At 38.4% G+C, this 20,331-nt stretch overlaps 1 protein-coding gene across 9 annotated transcripts in view; it reads right to left on the reverse strand.

Annotated features, from left to right (window-relative positions):
* The window catches only part of PNPLA7 (patatin like domain 7, lysophospholipase), a 265,796-nt gene that overhangs the window by 103,885 nt on the left and 141,580 nt on the right, over positions 1 to 20,331 (reverse strand). For all 9 annotated transcript variants that reach the window (XR_011923221.1, XM_072429361.1, XM_072429360.1 and 6 more), the window contains 4 exons: positions 10,044 to 10,107; positions 8,918 to 9,086; positions 3,583 to 3,765; positions 805 to 923 (listed from right to left, as the gene is read on the reverse strand). Coding sequence is in view for 8 of the 9 variants with exons in the window: in XM_072429361.1 (XP_072285462.1) it covers positions 805 to 923; positions 3,583 to 3,765; positions 8,918 to 9,086; positions 10,044 to 10,107 (535 nt within the window). In the remaining variant the exon portion in view is untranslated. The remainder of the gene's footprint in view (positions 1 to 804; positions 924 to 3,582; positions 3,766 to 8,917; positions 9,087 to 10,043; positions 10,108 to 20,331) is intronic.

The raw sequence follows: 20,331 nt of genomic DNA on the forward strand, positions 1-20,331 counted from the left end.
CCATATTCAGAACATTTCCAGGTCCTGTCACTTTCAACTACGCAACATATCAAAAATCCTCCCCTACCTGTCCCCAGAGACCATCAAACTGCTTGTACACGCTCTTATCATCCCTTGTCTGGACTACTTTAACATCCTCCTCGCTGGTATTCCACTAATCTCTCTCCTTTACAATCTATTATGAATGCTACAGAGCCAGACTGCATCCTTCCCACTGCTCCCCTCTTCTGCTGCATCTCTTTGAAGTTCTCCTCATTATCTTCCATTTCACCTTAGAATCCAACTCAAGCTCTTGTGCTTTGCCTTCAAATCCCTTCACAGTTCTTGTGCCACTTACTTTTCTGACCTGGTAAAAAAAAATACTCCCCTAGCTGCTCTCTTGGCTCCTCTAATTGCCTACTACTGATTTCCTCCCTCATAACCTCATCACACGCACGGCTCCAAAACTTTTCTAGAGCTGCCCCAACTCTCTGGAATGGTCTTCCTCGTCCCATTTGGCTTGCTCCTACTTTCTGCTCATTTAAAACAGCACTCAAAACCCATTTTTTTTTAAACTTGCCTACCCATCTTCTGTCTTTTGAAACAGTCACTACTTCCCACAACTACATATCTCCCCTTTTATTGTGTGTTATTTCCCCCACCTCTAGATTGTAAGCTCTTTGGGACAAGGTCCTCTCCTCCCGTGTCACTCTGTATTCATTTGTCATTTGCAACCTCTATTTAATGTACAGTGCTGCATAATATGTTGGTGCTAAACAAATTCTGTTTATTAATATTATTAATACAATTTATTAAATGCCTTACCTGGCCCCTCCTCCTCCCAGCACCAATGCTATGGCATTTCCTGTAAGCACCCTGGCTAGACGAGAAAAATCACAGTGGCGGTCTGGAGGTTTCTGAGACACTCGTTCATACATCTCGATCTATACAGAGGCAAAAATACGTAGACAAAGCTGCTTAAAAAATTACAGTAGATAGACATAAGTTTACACAAATACCTTAGTTAATATCTTAGTAACTATAACTTAGTTAGTTAATATGGGCTAATCTACACCAGGGCTTTCCTTCAGGCAAGTTTTTGAGCGTTATCTTAAACGTTGCTTGCAATGCTGGCTAAACGCAGGAAAACGCTTCCATTGAACTCAATGGAGGCTTTTTCAAGCGTTTTTAAGATTTTTATGAAAGCTTCCATTGAAAACAATGGGGGCTTTTATAAAGGTTTTTACCAGGACTTTGGACTCTGGAAGCCCCCCTTTAATAAGGAGACTCCCAGATCTCCACCACCTCACCCTGGGAAATGAGTACAGGGGTACATAAAACCCCTTACTCATTCCCTGAAAGGGTTAAAATATAGGGGTTAAATGAGGACAAGGCTCTCCATTCACCCCTAGTGCTCTGTGATTGGCTGAGGTTTTACGTTTCTCAGCCATTCAGCACTAGACATGAATGGGGGGACTTGTGCCCATCTATCTCTAGTGCTCTGTGATTGCCTGAGAAATAGGAAACCCTAATGACAGCTCAAGCATCATCTGGATTTTCCTTTCACCGTTCATGAAGACCCAGCCCAACATGCTCTTATCTACCCTTTAACTTACACAGTATTTATTTCATAAGCTATTCAATATGTGTAGCTTTTGGAATTAATCGTAGCTAGTTCTAAATGTAAATGTTCTGTAATAACAAGGAATTTTAAATGTGTATGAATAGTCTTTTTAATTAAATTTCCATTTAAAGCAGACTCCATAAAAACTCTGAAATGTTCCAAAACAAGATTTTAACAAAACCCTTTGTATCTGCTTCTGGTAATGAATATTTTAATTAGTGCACATACCAGTCAGAAAATACAGGGAGGCACGGAGGGAATTGTTTTCTATAGCAGCAGCAATATTACGTCATATGATTTGAGGTGTCAGCTTATGTTCATGGTGAAGCACAAAATGGTTGCCAGGACCGTCCAAGAAATCACATTTTACTTTGCAATAATAAGTTAGAACATGTACTTCTTTTATTGGTCAGTTTAAGCACAACATTTTCTTTTATTGTAAGTTGATCTGAACTGTCAGAGCAGTCATATACAAATAAGTCCATTTTTTTTTATAGAGAAGTTTTGTTAGAACATGAGAAATGCAGCAGCAATACTAATATACAAGACTGTGTCAGCAGCAAGGGAGCCTTGGTGAACAGCAATGTTTTTTTTATTTTACTGAAAGTGAGACCACTTGCCACATAAGGCAAGGAAGATATTGAAGGAATGTTACATGGAAGTGTAGCAGCACTATATAAAGAAATAAAAAGATCCCTTTCTGGATATGAAATGATTACATATTATTAGAAATGACTAAAACTGATATGAACATGACTTGTATCTAAGGATAATTCTGCCTCCTTGAAAGCAAGCTATAAACCTCATTACACAGGTCAACAAAAAAAATAGTTTTGATCAGATTTTAGATCTGTTTTCATTTTTTTCCCTAACACATACAATTCCTGAGTTATGAATACTATTATAGTAACATTGTACATGCATGTATTTTGTACTAAAACGTAAGCACCATTGAAGTGAATGTTAATACATCTTCAGTGTGAAGTAAAATAAGGCACACTGTGTTATAGATCCACTGAACAGTGTCATCTAGGTAATATTGTTTCTTCAGAAATGCCTAGAGTATGATTTTCTTGTGTACTCTTTGACAGGATTGTCGCAGTAAAGCATCCAGCAGTAGTCAGCCATTAAACTTTTATTCCAAAAAACTTTGTTAGCGGTGTTCTAATAACTGAATGTCCTGGTGAAAATGTTCTCCTTGTTCGTCACTCACCATACCAATATTTCCCGGGAAGAGTTCTAGATGTGAGTGCAAGAAATGTATTTTTAATGACATGCCACAACCCAGTTTCTGGTATGAATCAAGCAGATTCTGAACGCCTTCCTTGCATGCAGGAGATATATGGTTGCCCAGGAAATTTTCACACAGCCACTTGAATGCATCCTAAGCTTCTAGCTCAGCTGCTGAGATTGTTTGAAAACATCATCCTGCAAAACAGACTTAATCCGTGGCCCTATAAATATCCCTTTTCTTCATTTTTGCAGTGCAATGTTTGGAAACTTCTCAACAAGGTACTGAAAACCCATGGAGTTTTATTTACCTATAGCCTTTACAAGGAGAGGTGGCAGAAATATTTTATGAGGATCAACCAGAGGCAGAAACTTGATACTGCTTGTTCCGGGCTTATAGGTAGCCAATCACGCTTGACATAATGGTCTCCCGTAGATCAGCTGTCCCACAGGCAAAGGAAACAGCAATATTTTGTGAATCCTCCCTGCATTCCCATCAGCAAACCAATGACATTTAGAGCCCCACAGATGTTCCACTGGTGTGTTTTATACTGGATTGCTTCAAGTAGTAATGTCATGTTGTCATAGGACTAATTAGAGCACATTTTACACATATATTCTAACATATTTGTCACCTAACCTCTTTGCATTTACCAATAAATATCAATAAATGCAAGCCATCCAATACAGATATAAGAATTTGTGGGCCTCTTCATCTACCAATCTGATTAATGGGTGCAAGGTCTTACCAGCTTTGGTAGACTCCTCTTGGAGAAGACACGGTGAGGACAACTCAGGTGCAAGTGACCTGAACACCAGCCCCTCATATTAAGCCATTCGACGGTACGGGAAGGTGGTGGACCATCTTCTTTATGGAGGAGGATCAATTGTTTTTGAGCCCGCACAGCATTATTTTCAAGCATCTTCTCCAGCTGCAAAAATTAATTTATAGAACACAATGAACCAGAATTCATAATTTCTGTAAAACAACAGATCATCCATAAATGTTTTACAAAAATAATGTGTGAAATTCTACAATTTATATAAAAGCAAGAAAAAGCTGTAACCACTGTGTATATATGGACAAATATATATATATTTTTTTTAAGTAGTAAAGGAGCACACCTGCTGTGGGGACAGCTTTTAAAGACATAATTTACCTTCACATTAGAAAGATTACCTTTTACTTCTGATTGTGTCTCAAATAGAGAGTGGAGGGACATCTTCCAGAGCTGACAATTTCCCTTCTCTATACTAAACATAAAGCCTAACTAAACCTTTGCTTCGAATCGGGTAAATACTTGTATAGTCGAAGTGCATCACAATAACATGTAAGCAGTTTTACAGTTCTATTAGTTGATACATTCTGAGTATAGTAGAAAAAACAGTCCCTTGTAGGCAATGACCATTGCACTTTGTGGGGTGGCACTAACATCTTAAAAGAGGTCCAGTATCCTTACAATCCTGCAATTATTCTGGCTTTTGTGACAATAGGGTGTTATGAGACCTCCTTTTTCTTTAATGAGAGCAAGGGTCCTTTACTGCAGGACATGGGCTAATTGCACAACTTTGCACACTTTCTGTTTTAAATCCCTTTACTGTATTTAGCATATTTAAAGCTGGACTCAGCAAAAACATTATTTTTATATATTATTCAATATCTAAAAATTATTTACATTTACTTCATGTGTACCAAATACCTTTTCAAACATATTTTTTATCTGGTAAAAGTAAATGGAACATCACTCTGCTGCATATAGCTTGAACGGAAAATAGAGCTGTGGGAGCAACCGAGCACGTCCTCCCACTACAAACTTACTGCAGATATAAGACAAGTCACTCTGCTCATGAAGAGAAAAAGAAGTGGTGATTGGTCTTTATTACAGGAAACACCTACACAACGGCACATTATAACACTGGGTTACTGTACAAACAGAACAGAAACTAAGGAGTTCCCACTAAAAGAAAAATACATTTTGTATGCCGATTACCTGTCATAAGAATTTACAGAGGTTGCAGATCACTGAATATTTTCATTGACCTGCTAGAATAGCTAGGATACTTGAAGGTTGATAACTCAAATAAATTCTGAAGTCAAAGAATGGGCAATAAAACCAGGTACCTAGCATTATCAGAAAGTGATCAACAATGCCAGCCAAAAGCATCTATTTATGTGTAAACACTGCTTTTTTTAATTCAGTGCTGCTTTAAACGTATCTGAAGACTAGGGGTTCTAATATAAATCTGCATGGTTTTTGAACTCGTGATACTGGTGGAGTGTATATTCATTTAAAAATCCTGAGCTGCCTACTGACTGCCAGCAGCCTTCGCACGTCTGGGAAGGAAGTCTATTAAAGTAGAAATCAAACCAATATTTAAGACACAGAAAACCAAGGGCATCAATATCAGGGCATGATTGACTACAGGTTGTCAAGAGCTCTGCGGCTTGGCTCTGCCACCTTGTCTTCTTGCTGACAGTCAGGGTCTCCTTATTGTGCTGCTCTGTGTAATTATCTCTAAATATGAAGGCTTGTACTACAGGAGGGAAATAGTAATTTACAAACTAAACTAAATACAAATAGGATTTATTTTCTGAAAATGAATACAGACATGTAGCTGGGATCAGTACATGTTCAAGCACAAGAGATTAAATGATGTGCTACATTACAAATAAATGAGCTTAATACTTTATTGTAAAAGGGATTATGAAAATACTACACCCTTTATATGAGTTGCCTATGGTGCTTCCATTTAAATGATATTTGTACAAAAAGCTTGTTCTGAACATGTTTATGCATTCTCAGCCTAGTATTCATATATTCATATCCTGTATATCACATCTCCACATACTTTATAATGATGTTAATGTGGATGGTGTTTTATCAGATTTATAGATTACATTGTTAGCCTTATACTAGCCTAGGATTTCCAGTTGGATAATGTACTTACAAAAGAGAAAATTAAATGATAACAACATCTAGAATCTTTTAAAGGCAAGTAACCAAGATGCTACTTTGATGCTACTTTCTTTTATCCTCAAAGCCTGTCAGACTTTTGTGACTTTGATAAAGGAGGAGGTGTTAAACCCTTACCAGTCAAAATTGTTCCTGCCCAACTTTCACTCCTAATACAGCATAAATATTTAACGCTCTTGCTGTAAAGAACACACAAATTTTTCACAAGATATGTTAGAAAAACCTTTTCCATCAGTCAGGTATTATTTCATGTTTTAATTTGTAGAATTTGTAAAGAGAAAATTAAATGAAAACAAAATCTAGAATCTTTGAAAGGCAAGCAACCAAGTTGCTCCTTTCTTTTATCCTCAAAGCCTGTCAGACTCCCTGACATCAAATATAATTCTGAACAGCCCCTACTAAAATTTGGCCTAAGGTTGATAAAGTTGGTACTGAGAACAATAGAGGCATCAGTGAACTGCCCCGCACAATTGGCTGCTTGGATTAACATGGGATAGGGAAGATTGGCTGGACAGCTGGCCCTTTTCCCCAGTAGTTTGTAGTGCAGTGCACCAAAAACAAAAAGCATAACAATGGGACTGAAGATATTCAATCCATTTAAGCGTTGGTGGTTATCACTCTACATTTGCAGCTACAATACAAACTGCAGAAAAGTTGAACATATTTCAATATTTATGTACTTACCCGGGCCTGCTGTTATGGTTCTCGTCAGGATGACTTTAGGAATATTTTTGGGTTTTGTTGGATTTTTTGTATCAAAGTTTGTTGTCACTGCAGGTGACCATTGACATAGGATGAATGTTGCTTGATTTAGACATTTTATTTAGGTGACAAATTCATGGCTTTACCAGGCATATTTTGTCCCCACCAGGAGGTGTTAAACCCTTAACCAGTCAAAATTGTTCCTGCCCAACATTTCACTCCTAATACAGCATAAATATGTAAAGCTACGTACACACGGCAAATTTTTCTCGCCCGATAATCGGCTTCGGCCGGTTATCGGACGAGAATCTGGCGTGTGTACAGCCCGCGTCAATCATCGTCTGTGGATCCGTCCTGGCGGATCCATGAACGATGAAAGACGCGCGATCCTAGTGCAAGGGAAGGGGGAGAGCGCGCAGCAGGGTGCCGCTCCGTCGCTCTCCCCCTCCCCTCTCCATAGAGCAGAATGGTGCTGTATGTACACCACTCATTCATGCATCGTGCGGTTTTTATCGTTGGAAAGGATCGTGAAAGATCCTTTTCAACGACAAGAATTGCACGTGTTTGTGCGGCTTAACGCTCTTGCTGTAAAGAACACACAATTTTACACAAGATATGTTGGAAAAACCTTTTCTATCAGTCAGGTATTATTTCATGTTTTAATTTGTACAGTTCGGTCCATAAATATATGGACAGAGACAAATTTTTTCTAATTTTGGTTCTGTACATTACCTCAATCAATTTTAAATGAAACACTCAGATGCAGTTGAACTGCAGACTTTCAGCCTTAATTCAGTGGGTTGAACAAAAAGATTGCAAAAATGTGAGGAACTAAATCCTTTTTTAACACAATCACTTAATTTCAGGGGCTCAAAAGTAATTGGACAAATTAAAAAGCTGAAAATAAAATGTTTATTTCTAATACTTGGTTAAAAACCTTTTTGCTGGCAATGACAGCCTGTAGTCTTGAACTCATGGACATCACCAGATGCTGGGTTTCCTCCTTTTTAATGCTCTGCTAGGCTTTTACTGCAGCAGCTTTCAGTTGCTGTTTGTTTGTGGACTTTTCTGTCCGAATTTTAGTCTTCAACAAGTGAAATGCATGCTCAATTGGGTTCAGATCAGGTGACTGACTTGGCCATTCAAGAACATTATACTTCTTTGCTTTAAAAAACGTCTGGGTTGCTTTGGCTGTTCGTTTTGGGTCATTGACTATCCGTATTATGAAACGCCTCCCAATCAATTTGACTGCATTTAGCTGGATTGGAGCAGACAGTATGTCTCTGAACACCTCAGAATTCATTCAGCTGCTTCTTTCCTGTGTCACATTGTCGATAGTGTCCCAGTGCCACTGGCAGCCATGCACGCCCAAGCCATCACACTGCCTCCGCCATGTTTTACAGATGATGTGGTATGTTTTGGATCATGAGCTGTTCCATGCCTTCTCCATACTTTTTTGCCATCATTCTGGTAAAGGTTGATCTTTCATCTGTCCAAAGAATGTTTTTCCAGAACTGTGCTGGCTTTTTTCGACGTTTTTGAGCAAAGTCCAATCTAGCCTTTCTATTCTTGAGACTTATGAGTGGCTTGCACCTTGCAGTGCACCCTCTGCATTTACTTTCATGCAGTCTTCTCTTTATGGAAGACTTGGATATCGATATGTCTACCTCCTGGAGAGTGTTGTTCACTTGGTTGGCTGTTGTGAAGGGGTTTCTCTTCACCATGTATATGATTCTGTTATCATCCCCCACTGTTGTCTTCAAGGATGTCCAGGTCTTTTGGTGTATCTTTTATCTGCATTGATAATGACATAATGAAGGAATTGCCCACACCAGACAATGAAATAGCCTTTGAGTCTATTGTTCAATTACTTTTAAGCCCCTGAAATAAAATGTTTGAGTAAAAAAAGGCTTTAGTTCCTCACATTTTTATGCAATCTTTTTGTTCAACCCATTTAATTAAAGCTGAAAGTCTGCAGTTCAACTACATCTGAGTTTCATTTAAAAATTATTGTAGTAATGTACAGAACCAAAATTAGAAAAAAGCTGTCTCTGTCCAAATATTTATGGACCTAACTGTATATATGGCTTTCCTAACCAAGGGATGTAATTTTCTCATTTGCACCTGCCCACAAACAATATAATCTGATTGTGTATCTACTAGACTTAGCAACAAGTATGTAGTGCAAGAGTCTACTCAAATAATTCATTTTTTGTGTACCTGATCAGGAAAATACTTGCCTCTAGTTATTGGTAAATATAGGAGGCTGCTTATGCAGCTAGTACTGAAACCCTAATTTTCTAGTACAAGCTAACAACAATAGAGTTATAAAATATAACTTCAATACCAGGGCAGTCAGAAAAATAACTGTACTAAATGTAGGGTCTCTGTTCTAGTTGGCACTTACCTCGCCAACACTGGGTTCCTGATCCCCTAGCCCAACAATGAGGATGCAGTCTGCCTGGCGTATACAACGCTGGGTCCACGGTGTGAGATAGTAGTCAGACTGGTACAGGACAATCCGGTGAATGTCCTCTTGTTGGCCCAGCCAGCTTGAAAGTCTGTACTCATGTATACTGCAAAATAATTCAAGCAGCCATTTAAACATATGATACAAATCACACTACAATCTTAGCCACTTGTTACTCATCCAAGATGAAACCAAAGGAAACTCATCAACAGACAAAGTTGGTATTTATTTTGTCCTGTGATCCAACACTTAAAGTATTGAATCTGAAATGCCCATGGATGGTTCAAGAAATAATAGTCCCTAAAGACTTCAATTTGCTCATTAACAAATGTTTACCTACTACAAATTGTCATTAAATTTAAAGTATTGAAACTGAGTAAATATATCTTACAGTCCAAGGTTATATTGGCCTCCAATGTCCATAGACCGTTGTCATTCTCTGTTTTTGTGGCTGTTAGTCTTATGTTAATGGCGTGGAGTTAAGGCATATGGCCACTGTCAGGGGTAATACATTTTCCAGATTGAAGCCCATAATGTAACATGAACTGTGCAAGATAACATCACCCTCTGTAGTCCAGACCACCAGGTGGTATGTCCTTGAAAATACTGCTGATGGTCTTGAATGAAGTTTGGGTGTCACAGTCTTAATGTGCACCAGGTGCCACGCAGCTGATAAATAAAATCATGATAACGTTTTTACCAAAACGCAGCAGAGAGGGAATGCTTGACAGTGTTGGATTTCTACAAAAAGCAATTGGCACGGAACTGGAATGGATGAAGACAGATTAAGAATATCTTTAAATCTGCTGATCAGAAAAGGAAATGCTAAGAGCAAAAAGCAACAGTGTCTGAAAGAAGAGTGAACTGCTTATTGCCACCCACAAGATACCACCAAGTGAAATAAGGACTTTAAGACTGCTGTCAATGTAGGATAAGAATGAGAAATATGAAGACAAACTCTTTGCCGACAGCCTGAAGCCTGGTCAAAACCAAAATCTAGACTGACGAATGTTTTTGCTCATGTGGGATGAAAATAATAATAATTAAAAAAAAAAATACAAACCTGTCGAGAGCAGCTGATCCTAGGCGCTGCTTGATATTGTCACTAGTTAGCAACAGAGTAGGTCCTGAGGGAAAAAAAAAAGGAAAAAAAATGTATATTATCTTTACATGTGATGCCAATATTAGGCACAATCATGTAGAATTTTTTTGTCTGTACAGTACTAGGCTGTGTTCATAAATGTTTGTAGCAAGTAGCAAGGCGAGTGGCTAATATCTAACAAAGATGCAATGTTTGGTCTGAGTAATCCCTGGGTGTTAGAAATAAAGGAAATATACCCGCCTGTCTGAACATATTGATTGCATCATCTCAGGTTTAGCAAAAACTTTACTAAAGTAAATGAAGCTAAGGAGCATTTTTTTAGTGATTGAAGGTGAAGCTTTTAAGAAAAATACTACTGTTTATTGAAATATGTCAAAAATTCATTCAGCTCTAAACTGTCACTCTTTTGGATGCAAAACACTCATTCCAGCCTCTAAATTTGTAGATTTGTTCGAATCAAATGTCAGTAAACTGAAGTGGTAAAAGGAAGAGCATCAGTTTTTTTCTGCATTGATATTTATGGGCTGTGATGAAGGCATTTTTATCTGCATACTTATTCTTATAAAAGGTCAAGCCAAAAACTTGAGAGGTATGCAACTGTATTTGGCAGAAATCATTTTTAATTACAGAAAGGTTGATTTTAATGAGAAGTACAACATGCTGTGGCCCTTGACAATACATAAAAATACATTTTATTATTCTAACTAGCCTAATGCTAAATTGTTCTAAATAACTGAATATCACTGCAGTATAGGCAATAGTAATAAAACAAAGTAAAAAAAAGTAAAACAAACTCCTTCCTATTATTTTTAAAGAAAATCAAAACAGTAAAAGGTATACACAATTGTCAGTCTGGGTTATAATGTGCAAGTGAACAAAAATGAACTTTTTGTTACCAAGGCAATATGATAGTGATGCACTGCTTTAGGTAAGGATAAATGCTGCAACCTAAAGAACCCAGATTCCAAATTTCAAAAGGAAAGATTTTAGGAGTTAATTTTCCTAATGTTGGGATATATACCCTTGCCCGTAAATCTAGGCATATGATGGATTGGATTAAAGGAACATCATATTTTTCAAACATTCCATTGGAGAGAACGTTGGTGTACCGTAGGGATTAAGGTTCATTACTCCACTGCAAACCTTCGTTCCCTGCACCACATATAAAGCATATTATTTTGATTAGAGACACTGTTGTCACTTGGAGGGAACTCAGATGGTCGTTTAAACTGCCCACGGGTCTGTCAAAATACATACCTATTTATGGAAACCCTTTATTCCCACAAACCCAGGATTACGCTGCTTTTAATATTTGGAGGTGTAAGGGTCTGGAGCTTTGGAAAGATATATACCATGCGGATAGCCATACTAAACTGTCCCTATCTGAATTACATAATACTTATGCTATACTTTAATGGGCACTGCACACTTTATATTATGGCCGTACAGACGTATATATACAGACGTATATAAATATACAGACGTATATTTGTTCTATAACAGAGCACCCAAATAGTCTTACAAACCAACAAGTTTGACAGTCTCTTTACACAGGCTCCACCAAATATATCCAATATATATGTTGTACTGTCATCTGCTTTTACAAAACCTTTAATTACTTCCAACCTCGGGCAATGGCAGCATGATTTCCAAGACCTAGATATAACATAATATACAAGGATATCAGATGGTCCGGAAATGTATGGTCAATGCAACATAGAGGGAATCACAACTTATGCTTATTCACAGAGCATATATGGTGTTTTGGGCGTGGACGGACCACCATTTGTGGTATTGCCCAAATATTAGCACATTTTGGCAACAGATACTTTGGTGGAGAGAGTTTCGGGTCACTCCATACCTTGTGTCCATTCTCTTTTATTATTTGGTTACTGGGATAAATCCACCTCTTCTAGGATACTTAAGGCTTTACGAGCCTAGATTGGTGTCTGTCTTCTGGCTGCTAAACACACCATTATGTCAAAATGGATTCAGCCCTTGTCGCCAATGGTGGGACAAGTTATCTCCTCCTTAAAAATCATTTTCTATAGGAAAATGTTGGAAGCCAAGCTCTCTGGGGATGATTGTACAACACGATTTCTACAACGATGGTACACGTTTTTAAGACAAATTTGTAGATGCAGAAAAGGCAAGACTTAAAGAATGGTTCAGATATTTTTCATGGTATATCTTAAAAGTTTCCAGATGTCAAACGTGGGATTTAACTGTATTACCAAACTGTAACACTAAAGGGGTTCAGAAGGCCAAAAATCATGCTATGCTTTAAACAGTTTGTTTCGCTTTCAATGATACTATATGTGCAGTTTTTATGTCTATTCTTTGGCATTTTGTTGGCCTTCCTTGTTTAGTATGGATAGCCGATGTTAAACTGGTTGATTGCTCAAAATGTTTGTGAAGGCAACCCTTGACCTAAACTTGGCACTGTAATTCACTATCTTTCAATATATCTTTTACGTTGAAGGTCAGTGGGAAAAGTGTCCCTTATTGTAATGGTCAATGAGTTGAATTATTGAGTTCAATCTTTATAGATGGCTAAAAAGATCATTGGGGTCATGCTTGTGGTCCTGCCAAGTGGTCTTAAATCTCAAACTATGAAGGTACCATTGGATGGCAGGACAGTCAACCACAAGTCCAATTAAATGTAATAAATGGGAGGAAAAACAGAACTGGGAGAAGTAAAGTACAGGACCTAATAAAGGGATGTAAGTGTTCTCTATTGCATTATGTAGCACTACTATGCATGCTCTGAATTTGAATATTGAATTGTAAAATGCATAGGGCTGGTAACCGGGGTGTCTGCTCAGAGCAAGCCATGCATGCATGTCAAAAAAGGATAACCTGTTCCCATGTCCAAATGCTGTTGTTGAACAATTTCACAGTAGCAGGATCTCCTTACTGCCATTCCTTGTCTACAGCAAGCCTGACATAGTGTTTAGAGAAGACATTTAGCTCTTCTCTGTTTTAAATAAGCACAATAAGACACATGCCTCTGGATTCTTTCAGAGACCACCACCAAGTCATAGCCTGGAATCTAAATGCACCACTGTGCATTAATGTGCTTGATCCTCCTAGATTGGCATGTCTAATGTGCATGTGCAATATTGCAAACATTAGAAGAGGCAGTGGATATTGTGCATCCGCTTGTGTAATCATCTGGTGCATACCAGTCTCTCTGATCAGCTTAGCTCTACATAAGGGAAAATGACAATTGCAAGTGGAGATTTGAGTTGTTGTAAAAGATTATCCATGACCTACATTTTACCTACAACCCTTTATCTGGCAAATTACTTTTCCTCCGTGCCTCAAGAACAGAGGCCTAGTAACCTCTTTTCATACAGTCAGGCAAACAGGGTAAGAATAAGACATAGCCATGGTAAGAACATTGAAAAGGTTAAGCAGCAAACAGAAGAAATTGGAAAAGCATAACGCTGTCCATTCTCAATCTGTTACATATAATCAAAATCTGCTGCCATATTTTCTTAAAGCCAAAGTTTATTCTGCTTAAATTTACCTTTTCTGTTTCATTGTTTTCACCTAATTAACATGCTAATATATTAATAAATAAACCCTTCTGTTTTTTTGTATTACCTATATTTTTTTACCTTATGGCATCATTGCTTGGTCGTTGAATGGAGATTAAGGCTGTTAGCTCCGGGCAGAAGCTTTCAAAAACAGAAAGTTTTGGTAACAATCAAATGTAATGCAGAGCCCTCATGATTGAAATGTGAAATACAATGAATAAAAAGGGCTGGGTCATGGACAGTAAGGCTGGGGAGGACAAGGCTAGGTAGTGACATATGTCTATCAGACAGGAAATAAGGCAAGCTCTATCTGATTTGCAGCAGCTTCTGATGCAAATTGTAAAAAGCTTACTGTGAAGTTAGAACAAGCAATTTCAGTGCACGGAGGAACTGTGACTAAAGATAAGGCTGATGTTTAGCTTAAAGTGGGTTAAGAAGCTAGGCAGTTGAAAAGTTTAATTCTAAAAAAATCTTTCCAACAAAGGAATTTGTAACTTTCGCCTGTCAATTTTTCTATCCAGACCTTGGGGTCATACAGCACAGACAGGATCTGACCTCATGCTCTCTTCTGCAGGTAAAGCAATACAGTTTGGTCAAAGAATATGGAACAAAAAGGCTGTATGCTACAATAAGTAGCATATTTAATATTTATAGTAGAAAAGAGAAAGAATAAAAACAAAAAGCAAAAACATTACTCTTAAATGTATAGATAAACATCTGATTCTAAGTTTAGCGCTGGGAAGGTTGTCCTACTTTTGCACCATAATGCACATTTTTGCCCTTAAAAAGAACAGATGAATACACATTTTAAATAGATACATATTAATCAACTAATTGAGCTGTGATTCTGTCTTCCCAGTCTTGTGACTTGGGCTATGTACACATGTGCAATAGATATCGTTGGAAGACAAACGATTAACGACTGATCAATGATTATTTTGAATGACCGTATTGTGCACAATTCTGTACATGTTGTAACGATATGATTGTTCAAATATAATCCACCGATAATGTACACACACTACATATGTTCGTTTGAACGATGCAGGAAGTGACATGTACAGGAGAAAGTGTACCGCAGAACAATCCACAATTATTGAACTTCTGTACACACCATTTATAGAGAACGATCGTCGCCCAATGAGATATTCCAGGACGGTTGTTGGTTTCCAGTGACATTCCTCGTTCACTGACGCCGTTGGCCAGTTGTTGTGCACTTTTTTTTAACAATTATTGTACAAATGGTCGTTAGTCGTTCCTTTCCAACGATAATTATTGCATGTGTGTACGTAGCCTTATGCACCTGGCCATCATGCACAGCCAGGAGGATGATAGGAGTTGAAAAAATAGGCAGTCGCTAGTGCCCCAAGAATGTCTAAACAAGTAAATTCTAGAAATGCTTGTGACTTCTTATCTTCTCATACCTTGTGGTCATTATTAGCACGCACTAGCTACATTGGTCAAAGAACTGCAAGACAGTGCACCTGTAACACATATTGTATCACAGGTGAAAAGCTCCCTCCTGTCTCATAAATGCAGCATTGAACATTGAGCCAACATCATAATCTTTGTCCAATTAGCAGGTAAGTCCCCTAGGAAGTAGAAGAGTTCAGTGTTGCATAATTGTATGAATTACAAAATTGGCATAACTAAGTTGCAAACTGATTGGCACGTATGCCATTTCCTTTACAGTTTATGTAGTTCACCTAGGACTGAATAACTGAAAAGGCCACCAAACTGATGATATGCAAAGATTTTCAATGCCAAAATTTTGGGGATCATGATTTTCTATTGTTTTGTATTTACATGCAATTCAGTTACACAAACATGTTGTTTTGTACCTAGCAGTGCAGGACTAGCCTATGCAAGTAATGTTTTATATAAACAATCACCCACATATTCACAAGGCTTGCCCAGAGAGTAAAAAGTGACATAAGTTCTGAATAATGGGGTATAGTGTTTAGTTGTGCTTTAGATGACAACAGTGACTGCTTTAGCTTACATTGAATGTGCAGTGTCAAAGCTCAATGTAAGCGACTGACACACTGGTTTTTCATATAATAGAGAAGTGACACTTCCAGAAACTGAGGGAATTGCATTAAATCTGACAACTTTTCTCCTCCAGCTATCGCTACAAAATCTTTATTACTGTGCACGTATGCTGCCACACCACTGCTGTAATAACAATGCCAGTGATCTGTAACTGAGTTTTCTGGGAGTTATGCTGGGGTAAAATGCAGGACTGTGGATTCGGAGTTGGAGTCGGAGACAATTTTGGGTACCTGGAGTCCGAGTTAAAAAAAAAAGTGCAGACTCCAACTCCTGATAAATTTCTATTATAAAAAATGCTATAAAAAATTATAAAAAAATACAGCAAGTTCAAATGTCCTATTTCTCAAACAATAGTCATAATTAAGTACTTCTGGGGTTTATTCCTTCATCAGAGTGCATAGTTGTATTTCTACTAGTGTGAAGTTCAGGTGAGCTATTCTACAACCTGACATTCACATTATTGTAATCTGGATTATGTACATTACAAAAAATGTTTTCATTTTATTTCAGATATAATGTGTTTAACAAGTTCATTTGAGTGTAGAAAAATGTAATGATATAGGTGTGGGTGAGTACTATGGCCTGATGTGTGTTCAGGTGTCCTGTCTGCACTCTCCATATATGCTCCCATCCAGGGCTGAACTTTACCATCAATTTGCACACCACCTAATACTAGAAAGTTAGTCAAGTGGGCCCCCTGGCCCTGGGGCCTCCCATTGCCCTCCCTGGCCCTGGAGCCTCCCATTGCCCTGTCTTTTAATTTTATATGTTTGGGGTTTTGGCCCAAATTTTTGCCAATCGGTGAAAGCTCTTTACACTGACCCGAAAGCTTTAATACAGTATGCAGGCTTCCGGTCAGAATATTTTCCCATCCAATGAGGCACCAGGCAGAGATATCCTCTATCGCCTTTGCTGTTTGCGTTGACTATGGTCCCCTTAGCCATCTCGATACATGACTGTCCTGATATTTGGGGCATTGAACTGGCAGGATATCACCACAAGATATCCTTGTTTGCAAAAGACATAAGATTATTTATTTCTAATTGCTGAATTTGTCTAAAATTTTAGACACCTTCTCGAAGGTGTCTGGTTTAACAGTAAATCAAGACAAGTCGAAGGTTCTGAATATATGCCTCAAAACATTGGTACAGTCCACCTTCCTTTTTTTTTCTTTTTTTTTTTTTTCCTCTTGGGAAACACGAACTCTGACTTACCTGGGTACCCAGCTCACGACCACCTATGACACTATGTTTGCAGCCAATTATGCCAACCTATTGCGCTCAGTTTCCTCTATGTTGGAAACATGGAAGATGTACCAAATTTCCTGGTTTGGCTGAATAGCCGCTTCTAAAATGACGGCCTTATCCAAACTACTGTATTTATTTAGAGTTCTCCCTGCGGATTCCTAATTCACTCCTCAAATCCGTACAACAAGTCTTTACCAAATTTATGTGGGGAAGTTGCAGGCCCAGAGTGGCCAAACGCATCTTGTACCTTTGCAAGTCTCACAGGGGGTTGGCTGGCGCTAATATTTTTCATTATTACAAGTGGTTTAGCTGGCTTCGTTACCAGCTGCTTTACAGGCTCCTTTATGGGTCTCAAATGAGGCATCTTTTCCTGTGGCTATAAACACATTGCTCTGGATTTTTCCATCCCTGCATAGGCGCATTGATGATCCCAATATTAAGCACTCTCTTAGAGTGTGGGACCTGTCATTTGCGCCAGGGTTCGAGGACCCCAAGCGCTTGATTGGTGGACCTCAACAGGATTAAGTAGGGTCAGAGACATGGTGACACTAAATGGTGTACACTCTTTTGACACTATCCTTGTTACCCACGAGGCCAAATCTTTCCAATATCTGCAAATCAGGAATTATATACAATGTACTTTAAAATACACTAAATCTCCTACAAGCTTAACCCCCTACAAACAGGTTTGTGCTAGACACCCCCTGGGAGAACGTGTACTTTCATTGGTTTACAGATCAATACTTTTTGCCGGTTGCTCCCACCCACTGTCATACGTCTCCTGTAGGGAGAAGGTTATTGGACGCACTCTGGATAAGGTGCAATAGCAACAAATATGGGAAACAGCAGCACATGGCCCCTCTAATGCATCGATTCATGAGGCGAACCACAAACTCCTTTTACGCTGGTATATGGTTCCCACTAGAATGGCCACTTACCGTCCTGGCTGCTCTGGTGGCTGCTTTCACGGTTGTGGTATGCCAGGCACCCTATACCATATATGGTGGCAGTGCCCTAAGGTTAAAAGTTTTTGGACGGGTGTTTACCAGTTGATTTATACTATCTTGGGTACAGGTATCTGTAAGGACCCAAAAAAGCACTTTTGCTTCTGCGTCCTCAGAACACCAATTTAGATTAATGATATTTATAGTATTTGAAGTGTGAGTGGTGGTTACAATTTAGTGTTAGTTCCTAAAGAACTATGTGCCATGCCAATACTTATTGAGCACAGTAGTAAAATGAGGGACAACAAAAAAGCAGGGTTTTTGGCACAAATAACATATTGTATTATATTCAGTAAATAATAGTAATACAAAACATAACAGTTCAAGATAGGCCACAATAACGTGGTCTAAATAATATCACTTTGGCCCTAGAGGACACTAGACATGCAACATTTAGCCGGTTATGCACAATAATCGCCATACCTGTTTATAAATTCTAATCATAGATATTGTTCATGCTGACTGTTGTATCTGACGTGTTTCGCCCTAGTTGGCTTCCTCAGGGGTAGTAGTATGTCAACGTATATTTGGCACTTGCGGTTATTACGTCTGGATTAATAAGAATTGCCATGTTACATTTTGCAGTACATACCGGCATATTGATAATGAATATGAAATACAAATAGGTAAAAAGGTAGGTGTTAAGGTACATATTCCCTAGCCATATGTCCAAAGTTGTAATAAATGCAATATAAATATATTTTATCACACATATAAATAAAGCTTGATATGAATGTGCTTAAATATCTGTTAAATCAACTATTCAGGCACATATGAAACTGCTATATATTGTTCAAATATATGAAATCATTTGCATATAAATGTAACTTTACAGACTTTTTTTTTTAAAAGATATATATGAAAGTACATGAACTTACATGGTCTTGTAGTATGGTTCACAATGCTTTTTGCAGAGGTCAGGAGGGTGTAGTACCCCCAGAGTAAATTTTGGTAAAATAGGAATAATATCTCCCCAGCAACAGAAAAAGTGCTATGGCAGGTCTGATATGAATCCCAGTAAGTGTAATTAAGGATCTAAAAGTAAAAAGGTAATGTTATTCTGGGATAAGTAAATATTCAAAGGATAAGAGCAAGAAAGTTCCTTTAGGGACAAACCTGTATGTGAGAGTCCCAGATGTAGGGTTGTGTCAGGATCCAACGTGGCTGCTGGCGTGCAGGAGTAGAGGGATCCCAGAGGCGCCATCTTGTTTATAGGACGGAGTCCCAGGGACCTCCCCCCACTCCACATGCACGCAACCGACGTCTGGGGATGCCCCCAGAGGCCATATTGATGACGTAGGGCTAGGGGCCGGCGCTGCTACCTAGCCCACGTTACCAGTGCAGGAGGTGGAGGGCAGACCCCCTGGTGCCCAGGCTCATTGCTGCGGCCGGTCAAAGACCAGACCCAGCAAAGCATCCCTGTCTAAAAAGAGGGGGATATATGTGGGGAGGTGGATTGGTATAATAATATGTTTCAAATAATAATGAAGATATTGATACAATATACTCACATACAATATAATAAAACAGTAATACAGTAAGGAACATAGGTATTGTGTAATGCATCTATTAAATATATGTATTGCTGTGGTACATATAATTAGTATGTTCTATTGGATTGATCCTGTAAAAACTGTAGTAGTTTTATATCCTGATCACCTCCCCTGGGGCTAGGTGGTATCTGTTCCAGGGAGGCAAAGGTAATACAGTGAGTGTCGAATTTATGTTCTGCCCCTAAGTCATAAAATGACAACTCCCATCAGCTACCATTTTTGATTAAATAAAGATGTTCATATATGCTTTTTCATAATAGTCTTTTTGTCTTGCCTACATAAAATCTTCCACAAGAGCAGGTAATTAGGTATTTGATGCCGGAGGATTGGCAGTTTACATAATAATTGATCTTGTGTGTGGTGCCGTTGGGTAGTAAGAGTGCTTGATTCTCATGAATCCATTCAAATTTATTGCAGGAACCACATTTAAATAAGCAATGTATTTTAGATTGTTTGGGGTTAATGGGTTGGGAATTGTAGTAACTTGATATTAATGAATCTCGCAGTGAGTTGGACATTCTATATGTGATGCATGGTCTATCACCTATGATGGTGTTGATAGAGGTCAGAGGTGAGAAAGTTCCAGTGTCCGTTAATTATTTGATGTATACGCTGGTGATGTTCATTAAATCTGGTAATTATAGGTAATTTTGGTTGGGTTTGTGTGGAAGGTGTTTTGGAAATAAGCTCTTTTATGTTTAGTTTTTGGTAGGTCCTTAGGAGTTTTTGCTATAACCCCTTGCAATAAGCCTTTGTGTAAGGGCTTTAGCTTCTGTTTTGAAGTCAGTATCAGATGTGCAGTTTCTCCTAAGTCTAAGCATCTGACTGTAGGGAATACGGTTAATGGGAAA

The sequence above is a fragment of the Pyxicephalus adspersus genome, chromosome Z (genome assembly GCF_032062135.1).
Source record: "Pyxicephalus adspersus chromosome Z, UCB_Pads_2.0, whole genome shotgun sequence".
NCBI classification, from domain to species: Eukaryota; Metazoa; Chordata; class Amphibia; order Anura; family Pyxicephalidae; genus Pyxicephalus; species Pyxicephalus adspersus.